The sequence below is a fragment of the Ascaphus truei genome, chromosome 1, assembly GCF_040206685.1.
Source record: "Ascaphus truei isolate aAscTru1 chromosome 1, aAscTru1.hap1, whole genome shotgun sequence".
Taxonomy (NCBI): domain Eukaryota; kingdom Metazoa; phylum Chordata; class Amphibia; order Anura; family Ascaphidae; genus Ascaphus; species Ascaphus truei.
The window spans coordinates 457,877,267-457,895,943 of NC_134483.1; the positions used below are offsets into that span (position 1 = coordinate 457,877,267).

The 18,677-nt window shown below is 46.4% G+C and overlaps 1 protein-coding gene across 3 annotated transcripts in view; it reads right to left on the reverse strand.

The window, feature by feature from the left end:
• The window catches only part of FAM13A (family with sequence similarity 13 member A), a 229,449-nt gene that overhangs the window by 179,799 nt on the left and 30,973 nt on the right, over nt 1–18,677 (reverse strand). Inside the window, exon 1 of one of the 3 annotated variants that reach the window (XM_075565762.1) lies at nt 17,405–17,676. The exons of the other annotated variants lie outside the window; for them this stretch is intronic. Within the exon in view, the coding sequence (XP_075421877.1) occupies nt 17,405–17,482 (78 nt within the window). The 5' untranslated portion in view covers nt 17,483–17,676. Of the gene's footprint in view, nt 1–17,404; nt 17,677–18,677 lie in introns of those variants that run through there. 3 annotated transcript variants of the gene reach the window in all.

The following is an 18,677-nucleotide window of genomic DNA, read 5'->3' on the forward strand; positions in this document are numbered from 1 at the left end:
ATGGATGGATTTTGTGCTGTGCTCCTGTGCTCTACCCTTTCTGCATATTGTATCAGGAGTACCCTGTTGCTGTTGTTGACTTTTTCTTTCAGATGGTGCTATATGAATTGTCATCTTCTTGAGTTACTTGTACTAACGTCACTGACTCTGAGCGTAACACTTACCATTAGTACCCATTCCCTGTAAGAGGGTACCTGGTAAGGTTGTGGCTCCCAGAAAACGTTCTTACCACGGCCATTTGCTTCGGTCCACTGTAACCGTCACTACCCTGGTATATCATACGTGGTGCTCAGGTACGCTATGGTTCTCTGATATCCGTTCCCACCACGGTTTATCTTGCTCGGACTCAATGTAGCCGTTCTTACCATGGCAAAGCAGAGCCCCTACATATTATACTATTGTAGTGTGATCGTGGAAGGGAGGGCTCTACTAGGTAGTCCTTTCCTTCTAGTAAGCTCAATTGGGTCAGTCCTCTATTTCCTCCAAGATACTACCAATCACCGTCCAGTGATTTTATTACCACTGGCTTCTGTTGGTACAACAACTGTCGCCACCAATTGGAACATTACATAAACCCCTTGTATTTTATATATATATTGTATATCAATAAATGTATTTTAATAATTAAATATTCTCTGGTATTTGTTTCATTTTTGCGGGGTTCTATTGTTCTAGCATCTCGAATCATATTTTTACAATAATTTATTATGCTGTTCACATTGTAGGGTTATGAGTGCACACAATTTGGGGACTTACTGATCAACCACTTCCGCCTGGACTTGTTAGTCAGTGTTTTTATTGTGTTTTGCTATTTTCCCCTAGTGCACAACCCCGTTAATTCATGTGGCGTGCTGGTATCAACCTTTTCATGTTTCATTTACTTCAGGAAGTCAATGACATCGTTTATAGAATGTTTGTGTGTGAGCTAACTAGGACTGCACCTCTAGCACTGCCCTGTCTTACAGTGACTGCACCTCTAGCACTGCCCTGTCTTACAGTGACTGCACCTCTAGCACTGCCCTGTCTTACAGTGACTGCACCTCTAGCACTGCCATGTCTTACAGTGACTGCACCTCTAGCACTGCCCGGTCTTACAGTGACTGCACCTTTAGCACTGCCCGGTCTTACAGTGACTGCACCTCTAACACTGCCCGGTCTTACAGGGACTGCACCTCTAGCACTGCCCTGTCTTACAGGAACTGGACCTCTAGCACTGCCCTGTCTTACAGTGACTGCCCATCTAGCACTGCCCTGTGTTACAGTGACTGCACCTCTAGCACTGCCCTGTCTTACAGTGACTGCACCTCTAGCGCTGCCCTGTCTTACAGTGACTGCACCTCTAGCGCTGCCCTGTCTTACAGTGACTGCACCTCTAGCACTGCCCTGTCTTACAGTGACTGCACCTCTAGCACTGCCCTGTCTTACAGGGACTGCACCTCTTGCACTGCCCTGTCTTACAGTGACTGCACCTCTAGCACTGCCCTGTCTTCCAGTGACTGCCCGTCTAGCACTGCCCTGTCTTACAGGAACTGGACCTCTAGCACTGCCCTGTCTTACAGTGACTGCACCTCTAGCACTGCACTGTCTTACAGTGACTGCCCGTCTAGCACTGCCCTGTCTTACAGTGACTGCACCTCTAGCACTGCCATGTCTTACAGTGACTGCACCTCTAGCACTGCCCTGTCTTACAGTGACTGCACCTCTAGCACTGCCCTGTCTTACAGTGACTGCCCGTCTAGCACTGCCCTGTCTTACAGTGACTGCACCTCTAGCACTGCCATGTCTTACAGTGACTGCACCTCTAGCACTGCCCGGTCTTACAGTGACTGCACCTTTAGCACTGCCCGGTCTTACAGTGACTGCACCTCTAACACTGCCCGGTCTTACAGGGACTGCACCTCTAGCACTGCCCTGTCTTACAGGAACTGGACCTCTAGCACTGCCCTGTCTTACAGTGACTGCCCATCTAGCACTGCCCTGTGTTACAGTGACTGCACCTCTAGCACTGCCCTGTCTTACAGTGACTGCACCTCTAGCGCTGCCCTGTCTTACAGTGACTGCACCTCTTCGCTGCCCTGTCTTACAGTGACTGCACCTCTAACACTGCCCAGTCTTACAGGGACTGCACCTCTAGCACTGCCCTGTCTTACAGTGACTGCACCTCTAGCACTGCCCTGTCTTACAGTGACTGCACCTCTAGCACTGCCCTGTCTTACAGTGACTGCACCTCTAGCACTGCCCTGTCTTACAGTGACTGCACCTCTAGCACTGCCCTGTCTTACAGTGACTGCACCTCTAACACTGCCCGGTCTTACAGGGACTGCACCTCTAGCACTGCCCTGTCTTACAGTGACTGCACCTCTAGTACTGCCCTGTCTTACAGTGACTGCACCTCTAGCACTGCCCTGTCTTACAGGGACTGCACCTCTAACACTGTCCGGTCTTACAGGGACTGCACCTCTAGCACTGCCCTGTCTTACAGTGACTGCACATCTAGCACTGCCCTGTCTTACAGTGACTGCACCTCTAGCACTGCCCTGTCTTACGGTGACTGCACCTCTAGCACTGCCCTGTCTTACAGTGACTGCACCTCTAGCACTGCCCTGTCTTACGGTGACTGCACCCCTAGCACTGCCCTGTCTTACGGTGACTGCACCCCTAGCACTGCCCTGTCTTACAGGAACTGCACCTCTAGTACTGCCCTGTCTTACAGGGACTGCACCTCTAGCACTGCCCTGTCTTACAGTGACTGCACCTCTAGCACTGCCCGGTCTTACAGTGACTGCCCCTCTAGCACTGCCCTGTCTTACAGTGACTGCACCTCTAGCACTGCCCGGTCTTACAGTGACTGCACCTCTAGCACTGCCCTGTCTTACAGTGACTGCACCTCTAGCACTGCCCGGTCTTACAGTGACTGCCCCTCTAGCACTGCCCTGTCTTACAGTGACTGCACCTCTAGCACTGCCCGGTCTTACAGTGACTGCACCTCTAGCACTGCCCTGTCTTAAAGGGACTGCACCTCTAGCACTGCCCGGTCTTACAGAGACTGCACCTCTAGCACTGCCCGGTCTTACAGTGACTGCACCTCTAGTACTGCCCTGTCTTACAGGGACTGCACCTCTAGCACTGCCCTGTCTTACAGGGACTGCCCCTCTAGCACTGCCCTGTCTTACGGTGACTGCACCTCTAGCACTGCCCTGTCTTACAGTGACTGCACCTCTAGCACTGCCCTGTCTTACAGTGACTGCACCTCTAGCACTGCCCTGTCTTACGGTGACTGCACCTCTAGCACTGCCCTGTCTTACGGTGACTGCACCTCTAGCACTGCCCTGTCTTACGGTGACTGCACCTCTAGCACTGCCCTGTCTTACGGTGACTGCACCTCTAGCACTGCCCGGTCTTACAGAGACTGCACCTCTAGCACTGCCCGGTCTTACAGGGACTGCACCTCTTGCACTGCCCTGTCTTACAGTGACTGCACCTCTAGCACTGCCCTGTCTTACAGTGACTGCACCTCTAGCACTGCCCTGTCTTACGGTGACTGCACCTCTAGCACTGCCCTGTCTTACGGTGACTGCACCTCTAGCACTGCCCTGTCTTACGGTGACTGCACCTCTAGCACTGCCCTGTCTTACGGTGACTGCACCTCTAGCACTGCCCTGTCTTACGGTGACTGCACCTCTAGCACTGCCCTGTCTTACGGTGACTGCACCTCTAGCACTGCCCTGTCTTACAGTGACTGCACCTCTAGCACTGCCCTGTCTTACAGTGACTGCACCTCTAGCACTGCCCTGTCTTACAGTGACTGCACCTCTAGCACTGCCCTGTCTTACAGTGACTGCACCTCTAGCACTGCCCTGTCTTACAGTGACTGCACCTCTAGCACTGCCCTGTCTTACAGTGACTGCACCTCTAGCACTGCCCTGTCTTACAGTGACTGCACCTCTAGTACTGCCATGTCTTACAGTGACTGCACCTCTAACACTGCCCTGTCTTACAGTGACTGCACCTCTAGCACTGCCCTGTCTTACAGTGACTGCACCTCTAGCACTGCCCTGTCTTACAGTGACTGCACCTCTAGCACTGCCCTGTCTTACGGTGACTGCACCTCTAGCACTGCCCTGTCTTACGGTGACTGCACCTCTAGCACTGCCCTGTCTTACAGTGACTGCACCTCTAGCACTGCCCTGTCTTACAGGAACTGCACCTCTAGTACTGCCCTGTCTTACAGGGACTGCACCTCTAGCACTGCCCTGTCTTACAGTGACTGCACCTCTAGCACTGCCCTGTCTTACAGTGACTGCACCTCTAGCACTGCCCTGTCTTACAGGGACTGCACCTCTAGCACTGCCCTGTCTTACAGTGACTGCACCTCTAGCACTGCCCTGTCTTACAGGGACTGCACCTCTAGCACTGCCCTGTCTTACAGGGACTGCACCTCTAGCACTGCCCTGTCTTACAGTGACTGCACCTCTAGCACTGCCCTGTCTTACAGTGACTGCACCTCTAGCACTGCCCTGTCTTACAGTGACTGCACCTCTAGCACTGCCCTGTCTTACAGGGACTGCACCTCTAGCACTGCCCTGTCTTACAGTGACTGCACCTCTAGCACTGCCCTGTCTTACAGTGACTGCACCTCTAGCACTCCCCTGTCTTACATGGACTGCACCTCTAGCACTGCCCTGTCTTACAGTGACTGCACCTCTAGCACTGCCCTGTCTTACAGTGACTGCACCTCTAGCACTGCCCTGTCTTACAGTGACTGCCCCTCTAGCACTGCACTGTCTTACAGTGACTGCACCTCTAGCACTGCCCTGTCTTACAGTGACTGCACCTCTAGCACTGCCCTGTCTTACAGTGACTGCACCTCTAACACTGCCCTGTCTTACAGTGACTGCACCTCTAACACTGCCCGGTCTTACAGGGACTGCACCTCTAGCACTGCCCTGTCTTACAGTGACTGCACCTCTAGCACTGCACATATTAAAGTTACTCAAGTATAGCAAATCTGAAATAGACACAACTAATAAAAGACCAAATCCTCCAACATTTGTCACAAGAAAATATGTACATTGGACTTCCTGTTTATCCTGGGTGGGGATGCGTTCTTTTAAGTAAGGTTTATGGAGGTCGCCTAACGTACTGTTTGCTGTACACTAAAAAAAGCATGAATTTATACATACTTATATATACACTTAATAGGATGAATAAAAAAATAAATATTATTATTATTGTTTTTTCCCCCCTAGCTGACTGAATTAGCTGAAACATCCAAGCTTCAACCGGTAGGTGCAGGAGATAGACAAGTGTGTCCCAACACACTGGCAGAAATAGTTTCAATACTTGCAGGGTCAGAAAACGGGTATAGTATAGTATCGGCTATATATGTACGGATCAGTAAACAGGTATAGTATCGGCTATATATGTACGGATCAGTAAACAGGTATAGTATCGGCTATATATGTACGGATCAGTAAACAGGTATAGTATCGGCTATATATGTACGGATCAGTAAACAGGTATAATACCTGCTATATACTGTACATATGGATCAGTAAATAGGTATAGTATCTGCTATATATGTACGGATCAGTAAATAGGTATAATACCTGCTACAGTATATATGTACGGATCAGTAAACGGGTATAGTATGTGCTCAATGAGTGCAGTTGCAAGGTATGGAAACCAAAATCATATATGTACATATGCACAGCAGTCAGGATATGCTTAATAAGTTAAAGCAGCAGTCCAAGCTGCTTTTTTTTAATTTATTATTTTTTCCCTCTTTAATATGTGCATCAATATAATCCACACAATGTAAGTAATTAACAGTGTTGCCGATCGATCTGCGAAGATTCGGTTCAAGGCTTCACTAAATGGCTGTCAGTGCAGTAGAAGAGGATCAAAGATGCAAAGTTCTGTGGAGAAGATCATGTGACCAGGCAGTCACTAGATACAATTGGTGCACTGCTAGAGAGAGGGCAGGGCTCAAAAAGCGCAGTGTCAGAGCCTGTTTCAGAAGAAAGCCTGCTGGTCAGAAAGCGTATCACACAGCAGATGCTAATGCCAATTATCGACTATGGAGACATAGTATATGGCTCAGCACCCCAAACCCACCTTAGCAAACTTGACACCCTCTACAATTCAATATGCCATTTTGTTCTCCAATGCAACTACAGCACATCACTGCGAAATGTTTAAAGAACTAGGTCGTCACTCGAGTCTAGTTCACCTTTGCTGTCTTGCCTTCAAATACTTTCTGGACAAGCTACCCGTCTATCTGAACAAGCTCCTCACCCCTACCACATGCAGCACTTATCTGAGATCTGACTCCAAAAGACTGTTCATGGTCCCAAGGTTCAGCAAAGTACCTGGCCGCTCCTCCTTCTCTTACCATGCACCACAAAACTGGAACAACCCACCGGAGACTCTCACAGCCTCCACCAGTCTAAGTTCTTTCAAAACTAAAGCTGTCTCACACTTTAATCTGGTCTGTAACTGTTACATACTGTTGCGGCCCCTCCTATTCTCCTACTTACCCGGATAAATGGAGGGATTTTCTCCGTTTTTCTCGGAGTTTCCCGCGCGGTGGCCGCATCATCAGATAAGCGCTAATGGCGCTTATCATTGAAAGCGCCCGCAGCACGGAAAACTGATGAAAAAAAGCCGCGCCGCCGCGTTTTTAAAAATCCCGCGGTGGCGGCCGCCACTGTACGCACATAATATATATTATCTTTAACTGTGCATGCAATGTCTTGTATATAATGTATACCCTGTTCCCTTATGTAACTATGTATTTGTAACCATGTATTATTTGTCTTAACTCTATGCCCAGGACATACTTGAAAACAAGAGGTAACTCTCAGTGTATTACTTCCTGGTAAAATATTTTATAAATAAATAAATATATAAATGTGACTTTGTAAAAGGTTGCTGTAGAAACAAAAAATGCTTGTTATCTTATAATACAATAACATTTTAATTTAGACTTTTTTTTTAAAATGCTTCAAGTATTTTCTCATAGTACCGAACTGATTTATTAAAAAAACCCACACATGTAGGATATTGCTTGAACTACAGCTTTAAAGCTAGTGCTGTCACCAACACCTCATCTGTATCAACATTTGTTGATCCCTTTTTATTTGCAGAACATTATTATTTTTTGAAGGGACAAGTTACTGAAGAATTCAGGAGTGTAGTAATGTTAGATATCGCACTAACAGTGTTTAAAAAAAAAACATTGACTTCCAACTACTCTGCAAAGCAGTTTTGTGTCACAGGAAATGACTTGTCAATAGCAGTGTGAAGCCTCTTGCCATCCTGACCTTGTTCCTGAATGTGAACGTCATTTCTTATGCCATTATTCATTGCAATTGACATCAATTGCTTCTTTTTCCCTACACATGCAAAACTTATGAGCTCCTGTCCTTGAGTTCCTGCTAACTCATTGTTGGTCATTAATCAGCTGAATAGCCATAGCACAGCTGGGCACACACAGCGTGGGTATGCTGTGGATTGCCATGTGTTGTGCCCTCTGCAGTGCAGGTGCCAGAACCTTTCTATGGAGTATGTGTGAATATGTGGCTATCATTAGGCCCGGTCCATAGTGCCTTAATTGTGCGGAGGCGTGCGTGGCCGAGACGTCACCCGCTTGAAGCGGGGGGGTTTTTCGGCCATGGTACACGCGCTGTTCATGGGCGTCTAGTGGCGTGCCAGTGATGTCACGGAGCTGATTCGCCCTCATTGGCGAACCACTCACGTGACTGGCCTGTCGCGCCAAGAAATCAGTTTGAACTGATCTCTTGCACAACGCACGCCCACGCCCGCACACCGCATGGACGCAGACACTGCCTTAATGCAGTCTGTTAGTTCGTGTCCGCACGGTCTGCGGTACCATGGCCCCAGCCTTAGTGATGGTCAATGGAGAGCATGTTTTTGTATATATCTTATATCATTTCCCCAGCATGTGCAATACGACAAGGGAGAGAGGGAGAACGTTTTCAAGAGTCATGTAATCTCTAACATGCCAGAGGGGATTGACAACTTTTATTAACCCTTTGGGTACCCCAAGACATAGCCAATACATCATGGGGTCTTGCTACGTCATGCTTGCAAAGTGCTTTTCCGGGGGAGAGCACGACCTGCTTGATCTATTGTGTAGGGAAATGGAAGAGGAGGACTTACTCTTCCATTTCCCAGGTAAGGGACGCCGCGATCACGGTTTGCTGGAGGACCCCTGGCCACAGCCTTGCCATAGTTGCTTGCTCCCTTTTTTATCTTTTTAAGACTTATTCACTTTTTCAAACAAGTGTCTGCTGCCTACACTGTTAGAGCTGGGCTGCCCAAGTCCAGTCTTCAGGAGAAACCAACAGGCCAGGTTTTCAAGCCTTCTCGAATTAACACTTTATTTATCTAGGTAGCCTGCAGGCAACTCGCTCAGCTGTGTATTGATCTGAAAACCTGGCCTGTTGCTCGAGGCCTGACCTTTGGCAGCCCCGCATTAGAGGTTAGCTAGTGGCACAAAGAATACAACAGAAGTTAAAGCAGCAATCCCGTCTGGGAATGTGTCATTATTTTTTGTAATAATTCAATTGAACGGAGCCCCGGATGCTGAAATGAGTTATTTTCAGCGCTAGGAGCCCACTAGTTCCCGACAATAGTTACTGATATAGATACCAGGGGAAACTGTGCGGCCGCGTAAATGTCAGGCGATCTGTGAGCCAATAGAAAGATTGGTCGGCACACGGCGGCCATGTGGTTTCCTCCATGAGAAGCACCTTCACCGATAATTATCTTGTGAGCCAGGGGATCCCCATGTGCTGAAAACAGTACGGTTCAGCACCGAAGCCCCTCCCCTAGTTCAAATGATATACGCCTTCAACGAGCAATCGAAGCTCTTTTTGTTTTTAACATTTGTAAGTAAAAAATAAATAAAAAATTACCGAGGATTAAAGCATGGGGTCTCCAGAGCTGAATCCCAGCTCCGGGGATCCCCTGCTTCCGGAGGTACTTACCTCTGTAAGGGGGTGCCTGTAGCCACTCCAGCTGAGCTAGCTGAGGTTTAAAGTTCCCGCGTGGCGCGGGCCAATAGAAAGACGAACCCAATGACATCACGGCTTCCTATTGGCCCGCAGGGTGCGGGGAGCTTTGAAACTCTGCCAAAAGGTGAACCCTAGTAGCCGAACAGAGTGGCTACTGGCACATACAATGGAGGCAAATATTCCCTGCTTTAATACTCTTCACACACAAAAAAAACCAGCTTGGATTGCCTCTTTAAATTGTAAGGAGATTCTTAAAAAATGTGCATGACCTGTGAAAATATAATTCTATAACAATATTTCACAGAAAAATAAAACCACTGAATGATTTCACAATGAAATATGCAAGCAGAATGATAACAGAAAAGTAATAAGCAATTTGTAAAGAAAAACAACTTCATTGGAACTTCACTTTTCAAAATAACATTTATTATATGTGACTTTCATTTGTATGTACTAATTCAATAACAAAAATGTAGCTAGGATTTATTGTTAAGCACTGTTTTCAACAAGTATTCAGTCAGCATTCATGTCAAAATAGCAGCAGCTAATGGAGACCGATGCAAGAAAGTAAATAGATAATGTAAGCTTGACTTTTTGCTTTCTCTTTATACGTCTTTTAGGTTGTGATACCCTTTAAATACCAGTTCGTTATAGATATAACTGTGTATAAAAGGTTTCAAAACCTCCTGTGCACATATTAAAAGGGGCAGTTGCCCCACACATATTTTTAGTTTTAAACGTTTCTTTACAGTACCTTTATGTTTTTACCTCTCCATTTTTTCTGTCCTTTATTTTATTCCTTCAACATAAGTGTGCCGGTAAGGGAAGCCTGCCTCACATAATAAAGGTGAAGCCCGGCTGGCTGCCCCAATACCGTGTGTAATGGCCGCCTCTGTCAGGCTCATTTTGGCCTGGATGCAATGTTTTGTGTAACCCCTTCCAAAAAATGAGATAATCACTATTTGATACCTGGAAGTGGGAAAACTGTATGAAGGGGAACGGGGACTGTATCATAAAAAGCACTTTGATTCCCTATGTTAGTATGTTCTCCACACAGTTAGCAAGCCAGTGATGCGAGTTGTGTTGTCAGCATTTCTCCGCGTGCAGACATAGTAATTCACTTAGCTGGGCTGCAGACAGAGAAATGCCAGGTCGTGACAAAGGCTGGAGGCAGCTGAGTACTGGGAGAATGGTGAGCGGGGAAGGGCTGATAATCAGCTCCGGGGACGGGCTCTCAGCAGGGCAGAGCCTTTGTTCCTCCGAGACGCTGCGGCGCCTACCCAGCGAGAGGTATGGGGCTGGCTAAGGGAACCGTTGCCTGATCTCAGTCCCCTAGGCGCGATTCACATTGGCAATTTCGAATTTCACACTCGCCAGCAGCTCCTTCCTCGAGGGGCGGTCCAGAGTGCGCCCTCCACTGGATTGGTGCAGCCGGGTGCGCACTCGTCACGATCCGAGCTCCGATTGGTCGGCAGCCCCTGCTCCATGAAAAGTATAGCAGACCAAGGGCTATGTAAGGAGCGCGGCCGATCAGAGAACCAGAACAGTTTGGGAGTCGATCGGAGACACGGCTGGCGGGATTTTCAAAAGTGCTCTTGCTCGAATAGCACTGAGAAGCCGGGGAAGACGTTCAGGGCAAGCCTACTGAAGCAGGCCCCTGCACCTAGTTGATGCCAGTTTCTTGCTTAGGTGTTTCATTGTGACTGTGTATATTGTGTGTTTGCTGGCTTGCCAGAATAAACTTTCATTTATTCTATTGTGTCCTGTCTGGCGATAGTGATCTCGGTGGTTTCGATGCTAAAAGTTTTGGTCAACCGTGACAATAAGGACAATACCTAGATTAAAACAACAGTCCAAACTGCCAGTTTTTATTTAATCCCCCCCCCCCTTTAATATGTGCATAAATACATTCCACACAATAAGTAATTAGCTAAATTGTCGATTGATCTGTTCTCCTGTGATCCATAACGCTATGTTATTTCAATCCTGCCAAACGGTGGCGTTACCCCCACCTAGACACCGGAGATCCGGAATGGGAAATTTGATCGCAGCCGTTTTGCAGCGACCAAATGTGTACTTTGCCGCGACTCACCCTGCCACCACAGCCGATCTGCCCCAGGAATCCCCGCCGCCTACTACTAAGGTAAATTTAATTACGACTAAGGGTGGGGTATTAATTTAAAGGATTTAGTGGTTAGGGTAAGCGGTTCATTTAAGGGTTTTAGGGTAAGGGCTATGGGTAGGGGGTTTTAGGGTGAAGCTCTTACCTTAGTGGCGAAGTGGCCAGCGGTCATCTGGTCGGGTGAAACGGCCGCGACCAAATGCGCAATGGGATGTTTGGCCACGACCAAAACGCCGCTGACGTATCGCCGCTACACGTTGCAGCAAGGCAGCTCGCCACTGGACATTTCGCTGCACACCCGACCCGACAAGCCAGCTCTGCCACGCCCGTGTGGGACATTTAAAGATGGTGTATAAGAGCGGCGGTCTAGTCAGTGTGGTGGTCTCGCGCGAGACATTTAAACATGCACTTATCAGACCTGATACGAAATCTGAGGGGGTGTAATCGGGCGCTCTTCAACAGTTTAAGTGAATAAAAGTGACTCAATATCTAGAGTGCCAGTACACACGCTATTAATAAAGTGAAGCAAATAATAAGTGAACCAAGTGAACAATTAATATAAGAATGATGATTACATAAATCGTGAACACACCACCACCAAGTGTAAATTAATATATTCATTGAAAAGCAACTCAAACAAAACCCTTAATAGACTGAGTATATATCTTCCTTGTAGTCTTCCAAAGTAAGGGGAGTGCAAGATGTTCACAGCATTTTTCATGAAAGAGATAAAAAAAAATACACAACATTTATTTTGATTTATAAAATGTTTTACCAGGAAGTAATAAATTGAAAGTTACCTCTCGTTTTCAAGTATGTCCTGGGCATAGTGCAACCAATAGTAGTAGGCGTTTTTACTTTGGATAAAGTGTGAGTTGAATTGACCTACAGCCTTTTACACTCCACTTGTCATACTATTGGTTGCACTATGTTATGTTTTTTTTTATCTCTTTCATGAAAATGTCTCACTGCATTACTGTAAACGTCTCACTGTGCCAGACTGATTAGCCTACAAACTGCCTCATTATCGACATGCAGACAATCCACTGAAATCCCTTCAGTGGATTAACATCACTCTACAGTGCTAAGAACTACTGCATACTAAACCAAGCATTGGCTCTTCAATGTTATTTTTAAAAAAAAAGGATACAACGTACTGAAAAATAAAGGTTGAAAACGATGGGTATTATGTATCAAACTCTACCAGCTGCAAAAGTGGGGCAAAAACTAGCACCATTTATATGAGAAGAAATAGAATATATCTGTTAATGCCTATGTTTCATTCACAAGGTGGCTATTCATAGACTGCAGGTATTTCAAGCAGCGAAGATGTGAAAAATAATTAACACTGTTTCTCATCACTCCAGGTAGTAGTTCCAGGGTCACTTATCAGCGATGTGTGGTTTCTTCAAACCCCAACTTCCCTATTCTGATACACAGGAAGTACCTGAATGTACTGCACTGTTCTACACATAACTTACCTCTAACACAAATTGATTCAAATGGATTGGATTGAAAACGTGTATGTTATACTTCAGAGGAAATATGTGAATCTCACAATAAATAATATTTTGCGCTTCCTATCAGCCATTGCCTTTTGTATTTCATTCGTCTGGAGTACTTCTGCTGCTATTAAGGAGGCACCAATGGACCCAAAAGTAATTTAGCCTTCTGTACAATGGATCAGATTTTTAGAGTGGTCACATCTTATTTAGACTGTATGTTTTGGAATACAGAAAACAGTTACCTTTCAGCGGTGAAAATCTGATTGAGAGGCTGTGCTAAGATAGTATGATGCCTTCTAACCTCTCCAGTACAAAACCAGCCAGAAGTGTGTTCTTTAGGAAAAATATATAGTCATCTTTCTCAGAAGATTCAATGCAATCACTGACTCTAATAGGTGCAGGATCTAGACCAGGAGTGGTCAACTCCAGTACTCAAGGGCCATCAAGAGGCCAGGTTTTGAGGACATGCCTGCTTCAGCACATGTGGTTCAGTTATTGCCTGAGCCACTGATGGGGACACCTGTGCTGAAGCAGGGATATCCTGAAAACCTGACCTTAGAATCTGGAATATTAAACCAGTAGTCACCCACTGTACAGTTTTTATTCTTCACCTCCTCCCTTTGTTTCTTTTACAGGATGGGAACCAGGGGGTCCCCGGTGCTAACGCACGCTATTTTAGCTTCCGACGACTTCCTGGTTCCAAAGATACGTACCGGGGAAGGTGGCAAGTTGCCGTTCCTCTCCGGGTGAAAAGAAAATGTTGGTTTAAGTCTCCTGTGTCACACAGGCCAATAGGAAGCTGCGAAGCAGCGTACGTTGCAGTCTTCTATTGCCCCGGGTGATGCGGGGTATTTAAATATGTTACCTTGACCGGTAAGTAAGTATCCCTGGAAGCAGGAGCTGGGATTAGCGCAGTTCAGTTCCAGAGACACAGCAGAACAAAGGGTCCAAACCCAGGGAATCTCACCTAGGTGGAGAGTAGATAGGAAAGCACCAAATTGTGTACACTCAGTACCTAGCAATATTACAATTGTAGTTCGGTCCTAAACAGGTTTAGAGACCCATCCTGGGGAAAAAAGGGTGGGGGGGGAGAAGAGTTGGGGCATGGGGGGGAAGGGTGGCGGAAGGAACTGCAGATTTAAAAAACTTCATCATCTACACACACAAACATGTAGAAATGCTACCGTTGATTTGTGGTCATCAACACAGATTTCAACATCATTTTCTGTTAAGAGGAAGACATTTCTTAGGAACAATATCATTTTCATTTGTAGATAGTATATTCACCCGCTATATATAGTAGGGTGACCAGACATCCCGTTTCTCCCAGGATTTTAGCATTGTGTCCCAACGACTTTTCCAGACGTCGCCAAAACGTCCCTGACAAGAGCCGATCACGCGTGTGCGGTCGGCTCTGGCCATTCACGCATGCGCAGTCTGCACGGGCCTTTTGTGCATGCGTGACAGTTGTCCCGGTTTTTCATTGGGAAAATATGGTCACCCTAATATACTTTAGGATGTAAATAGACAGATTATTAAAGGAAGAGGGTTCCCCCCCCCCCCAGGTTCTATTTCTTTTTGTGCATGACGACACAAAATATGTTCCAAAATGTGTACCCTAAAGAAGATGAAAGTATTTTAACATGACTTGCTAACTCCTATTTCCCAGAATACACAGCAGGATGGGTAATTAGAATGAGAGTCTGAAACCACGCTTTGGAGAACAGTGTTGAGTGAGTTTACACTTAGTGCACGGAAATGTGTTTACAGAGGGCGTGTGAGCACAAGCACAGGGCAGAAACATTCCTCCCTGCACTGCTTCCGCTTCCCTGCCTCTTCTTATCCCGGGGTGTGCGATACTTTTCTAACGACATTTATTTATTCTCACAACCTTTTAGGAGTAAGGTACCACGGTCGGAAGTATAAAGCAGGTCTTCATTTTCTAAAGTTTTCGTTTCTTAATACTCAGCAGCCACCTCCATAACCTCCTCCCTCCTCTCCCTTATTTACATGGCAATAATTTGCTCCCAGAGTATTAGAACTCGGAGAGCACTAGTTATGGATAGGGTTAGCTTGGTGCATTAGTGTTACACTGAACAAGTTGTATTTCTGCTGCTGCTGGTTAAATAAGGCCGAGCTCATGGTGGCGGCGGCGCTACGTGCGTGCGCTTGCGTCCGTGCGCACTTCCGGGACTCTTACCCGATTGCCTATGGTAGTTCCTCAATTGCGTGCGTCGACACTGCTACATTTTGCCGCCACAACTCAAATTGAGATTTCGGGCTGCAGTCGCGTGACATCAGCGTCACGTGAGCCGGTTCAGCCAATGAGGGCGAACCAGCTCAGTGACGCGTTCGCCACGCCCCCTGCCATGCCCCCCCCAATCTCCTGCTACTAGCGCATACATCGCTGGGGCTGCAGGAGCGCGCACGGTGGCGCCCGTGCCACAACCATGAGCTCGGCATTAGGCTGCAGAAGTCAATCGTTTATCCGGCTGCCGGGTAAATAGCCACTAGAAAACTAAAACAATTAAGAAATACTTGAGGGGCTATGAATCAAAGTCTCCTAAGTGCAGAAACAAATAGCACTAGATCTATTAGAGAAATACAAACCACATTGCATCACACACAACGTTTGCACTTATACATTTGCTTCTATATATTTCCCTGGACAAACATGGATACCGCATCATTTGTTCCCCCGAAATCACCAACATCATCATCCACTAAAAAACAATGTGAGGGAAGATTATTTTACAATCTTTCCAGGTTAAAAGGGCATGAGATACGTATAACAACTAAATGCTTTGCCGGTGCCCTGAAAGTGGAGAGTTTCATTTGGTAACTGCAGTGGAAGAGAAGAAATTCATTTGCAACACTATTTGATCTATCAAAGGCTCCCCACAGCAGTACTGGTGGCAGATATATATGTATATACATACACACACTGGGCTTTCATTTTCTGCCCCAGTACTGCACTCCTTTTACAGCAGGGAGACCAACAAATGACACCCCCTATAATACTGAAGACATGAATCTCCAGCACTGTGACGAGGGACCTACAAGGTTTAGAAATGTCGCCACACAATCATTTCTTTACCATCAGTGCCAGCCACAAGTCTACATTTCTCTACAACTTTCAACTCCAGCACCATACAGGAATGGATGTAGTTTTCCAGCACTGGGATGGGGTTATTTTCCAGCACTGGGATGGGGTTATTTTCCAGCACTGGGATGGGGTTATTTTCCAGCACTGCGATGGGGTTATTTTCCAGCACTGGGATGGGGTTATTTTCCAGCACTGCGATGGGGTTATTATCCAGCACTGCGATGGGGTTATTATCCAGCACTGCGATGGGGTTATTTTCCAGCACTGGGATGGGGTTATTTTCCAGCACTGGGATGGGGTTATTTTCCAGCACTGCGATGGGGTTATTTTCCAGCACTGCGATGGGGTTATTTTCCAGCACTGGGATGGGGTTATTTTCCAGCACTGGGATGGGGTTATTATCCAGCACTGCGATGGGGTTATTATCCAGCACTGCGATGGGGTTATTTTCCAGCACTGGGATGGGGTTATTTTCCAGCACTGGGATGGGGTTATTTTCCAGCACTGGGATGGGGTTATTTTCCAGCACTGGGATGGGGTTATTATACAGCACTGCGATGGGGTTATTTTCCAGCACTGCGATGGGGTTATTTTCCAGCACTGCGATGGGGTTATTTTCCAGCACTGGGATGGGGTTATTTTCCAGCACTGGGATGGGGTTATTATACAGCACTGGGATGGGGTTATTTTCCAGCACTGCACTGGGGTTATTTTCCAGCACTGGGATGGGGTTATTTTCCAGCACTGGAAGGGGGTTATTATCCAGCACTGGGATGGGGTTATTTTCCAGCACTGGGATGGGGTTATTATCCAGCACTGGGGTGGGGTTATTTTCCAGCACTGGGATGGGGTTATTTTCCAGCACTGGGATGGGGTTATTTTCCAGCACTGGAAGGGGGTTATTATCCAGCACTGCGATGGGGTTATTTTCCAGCACTGGGATGGGGTTATTTTCCAGCACTGGGATGGGGTTATTTTCCAGCACTGCGATGGGGTTATTATCCAGCACTGGGATGGGGTTATTTTCCAGCACTGGGATGGGGTTATTGTCCAGCACTGGGATGGGGTTATTTTCCAGCACTGGGATGGGGTTATTTTCCAGCACTGGGATGGGGTTATTTTCCAGCACTGGGATGGGGTTATTTTCCAGCACTGGGATGGGGTTATTTTCCAGCACTGCGATGGGGTTATTATCCAGCACTGCGATGGGGTTATTATACAGCACTGGGATGGGGTTATTATCCAGCACTGCGATGGGGTTATTATACAGCACTGGGATGGGGTTATTTTCCAGCACTGGGATGGGGTTATTTTCCAGCACTGGGATGGGGTTATTTTCCAGCACTGGGCATTGCGTACATTTGCAATGTACCGCAGGACAGAACGAGCCTTCTCTTAAAAACGTCAATTTGCAACATCTGAAACTAAATTCCGCAAGTAATACAACCGTAGGTTACGGCACTCGACACTGAAATCAATCAATACTTGCAAGAGAAGCCACCACAACATAGTGTAACAATGCACTACTATAAAGCAATATAGTATCTCTCAAAGCAAACCAAACGGGGTCTAACACAGGTCCAGTGCAGCAATGGTCTGTAGTAATGAAGCATACAATGTCTGTACTTACACAGATGGTTAGAGCTCCTGCCCCCATTCTTTCAGGAAGCGTCTGAAAAAAGTGATGCAGATGGGAAGACGAAAACATGAAGAAAAAGTCCAACAACTTCGGCGCCTTTTGTTTTCTTAAAAGGAACACGTAGCACGTTGTGCAAAGATTAAGTCTTGCAAACAAAATGTAACATTTTCAGAACAAAATCTGTGCTTTATCCCTTGCTTTAGAGAAATCCACATGGCTGAGATCAGTAGCATCCAGTCGAAATCCGACCCTCAGCCTGCTATTGGTAATTGGAAAGGGTCAGGTGACTGCAGTCTTAAATCCATTAGCATGAAAACTGATCTTCTGTCTTCTATTGGTAGTGTGAAGCGCTCCTGACTACAATGCTAAATCTATTCACCTTTGTTCAGCCTGAAGTGAATAGTTTAATCCAGTGGTTTTCAATCTTTTAAGAACAGCGAGAACAGTAATTTAAGAAGGTATTGTGACACCATGGAACCGCACCCTGACTATACTAAGGCAATAATAATATAATTTATTTCATATAGTGTTTTTCTCCCAATGGGACTCAAAGCGCTTCACAATTACAGTATAGTGCCCGGTACGCAGCACATAGGATCCCTGCCCCGTGGAGCTTACAATCTATGTTTTTGCTGCCGGAGGCACAGGGAGATAAACTGACTTGCCCAAGGTAACAAGGAGCTGGCACCGGGAATTGAAGCAGGTTCCCCTGATTCACACTCAGTAACATCATTATTTACAGTCAGTGTCGTTACTCACTCAGCCGCTCCTCCAGCCCCTAATAGGGTAGGTTGGCCCCTACTTTAGCAATCAATGGGTTAGGGGGGACTTGCCAAAGTTAATTTTATTTAGTTCAGCCTTGTTGTACAGCAGGATACACTGGCAGTTTCATTCATGCAGCAAAAATCCCAGCAATAAGATATTCACCCATCATAAACATCACCCGCTTCTACATACAGGAGCTAGTACAAATCAAGGCATTGGTTAAATAAGATCCAGTCTCAATTTAGCGCTTCTTATCTCTCCTTTGCTGATACTTTGTAAGAATTAATCCACAAGGATTCAAAGTACTGAGGTAATTGTATTGTGTCTTGTGTTGTTAAAAAAATCAAGTTACACAAATTTAAATATACAGATACTTCTTGATAACAAACACCTTGTTCGAAACGCGTAGAAGGCTTTTTGTATGCTTTGGGACCTCCAATAAAGTGTTTTTGTACCTTGGATCCTCTCCTTGCTCCTATTTGGCTGTGCTCTACTTCTT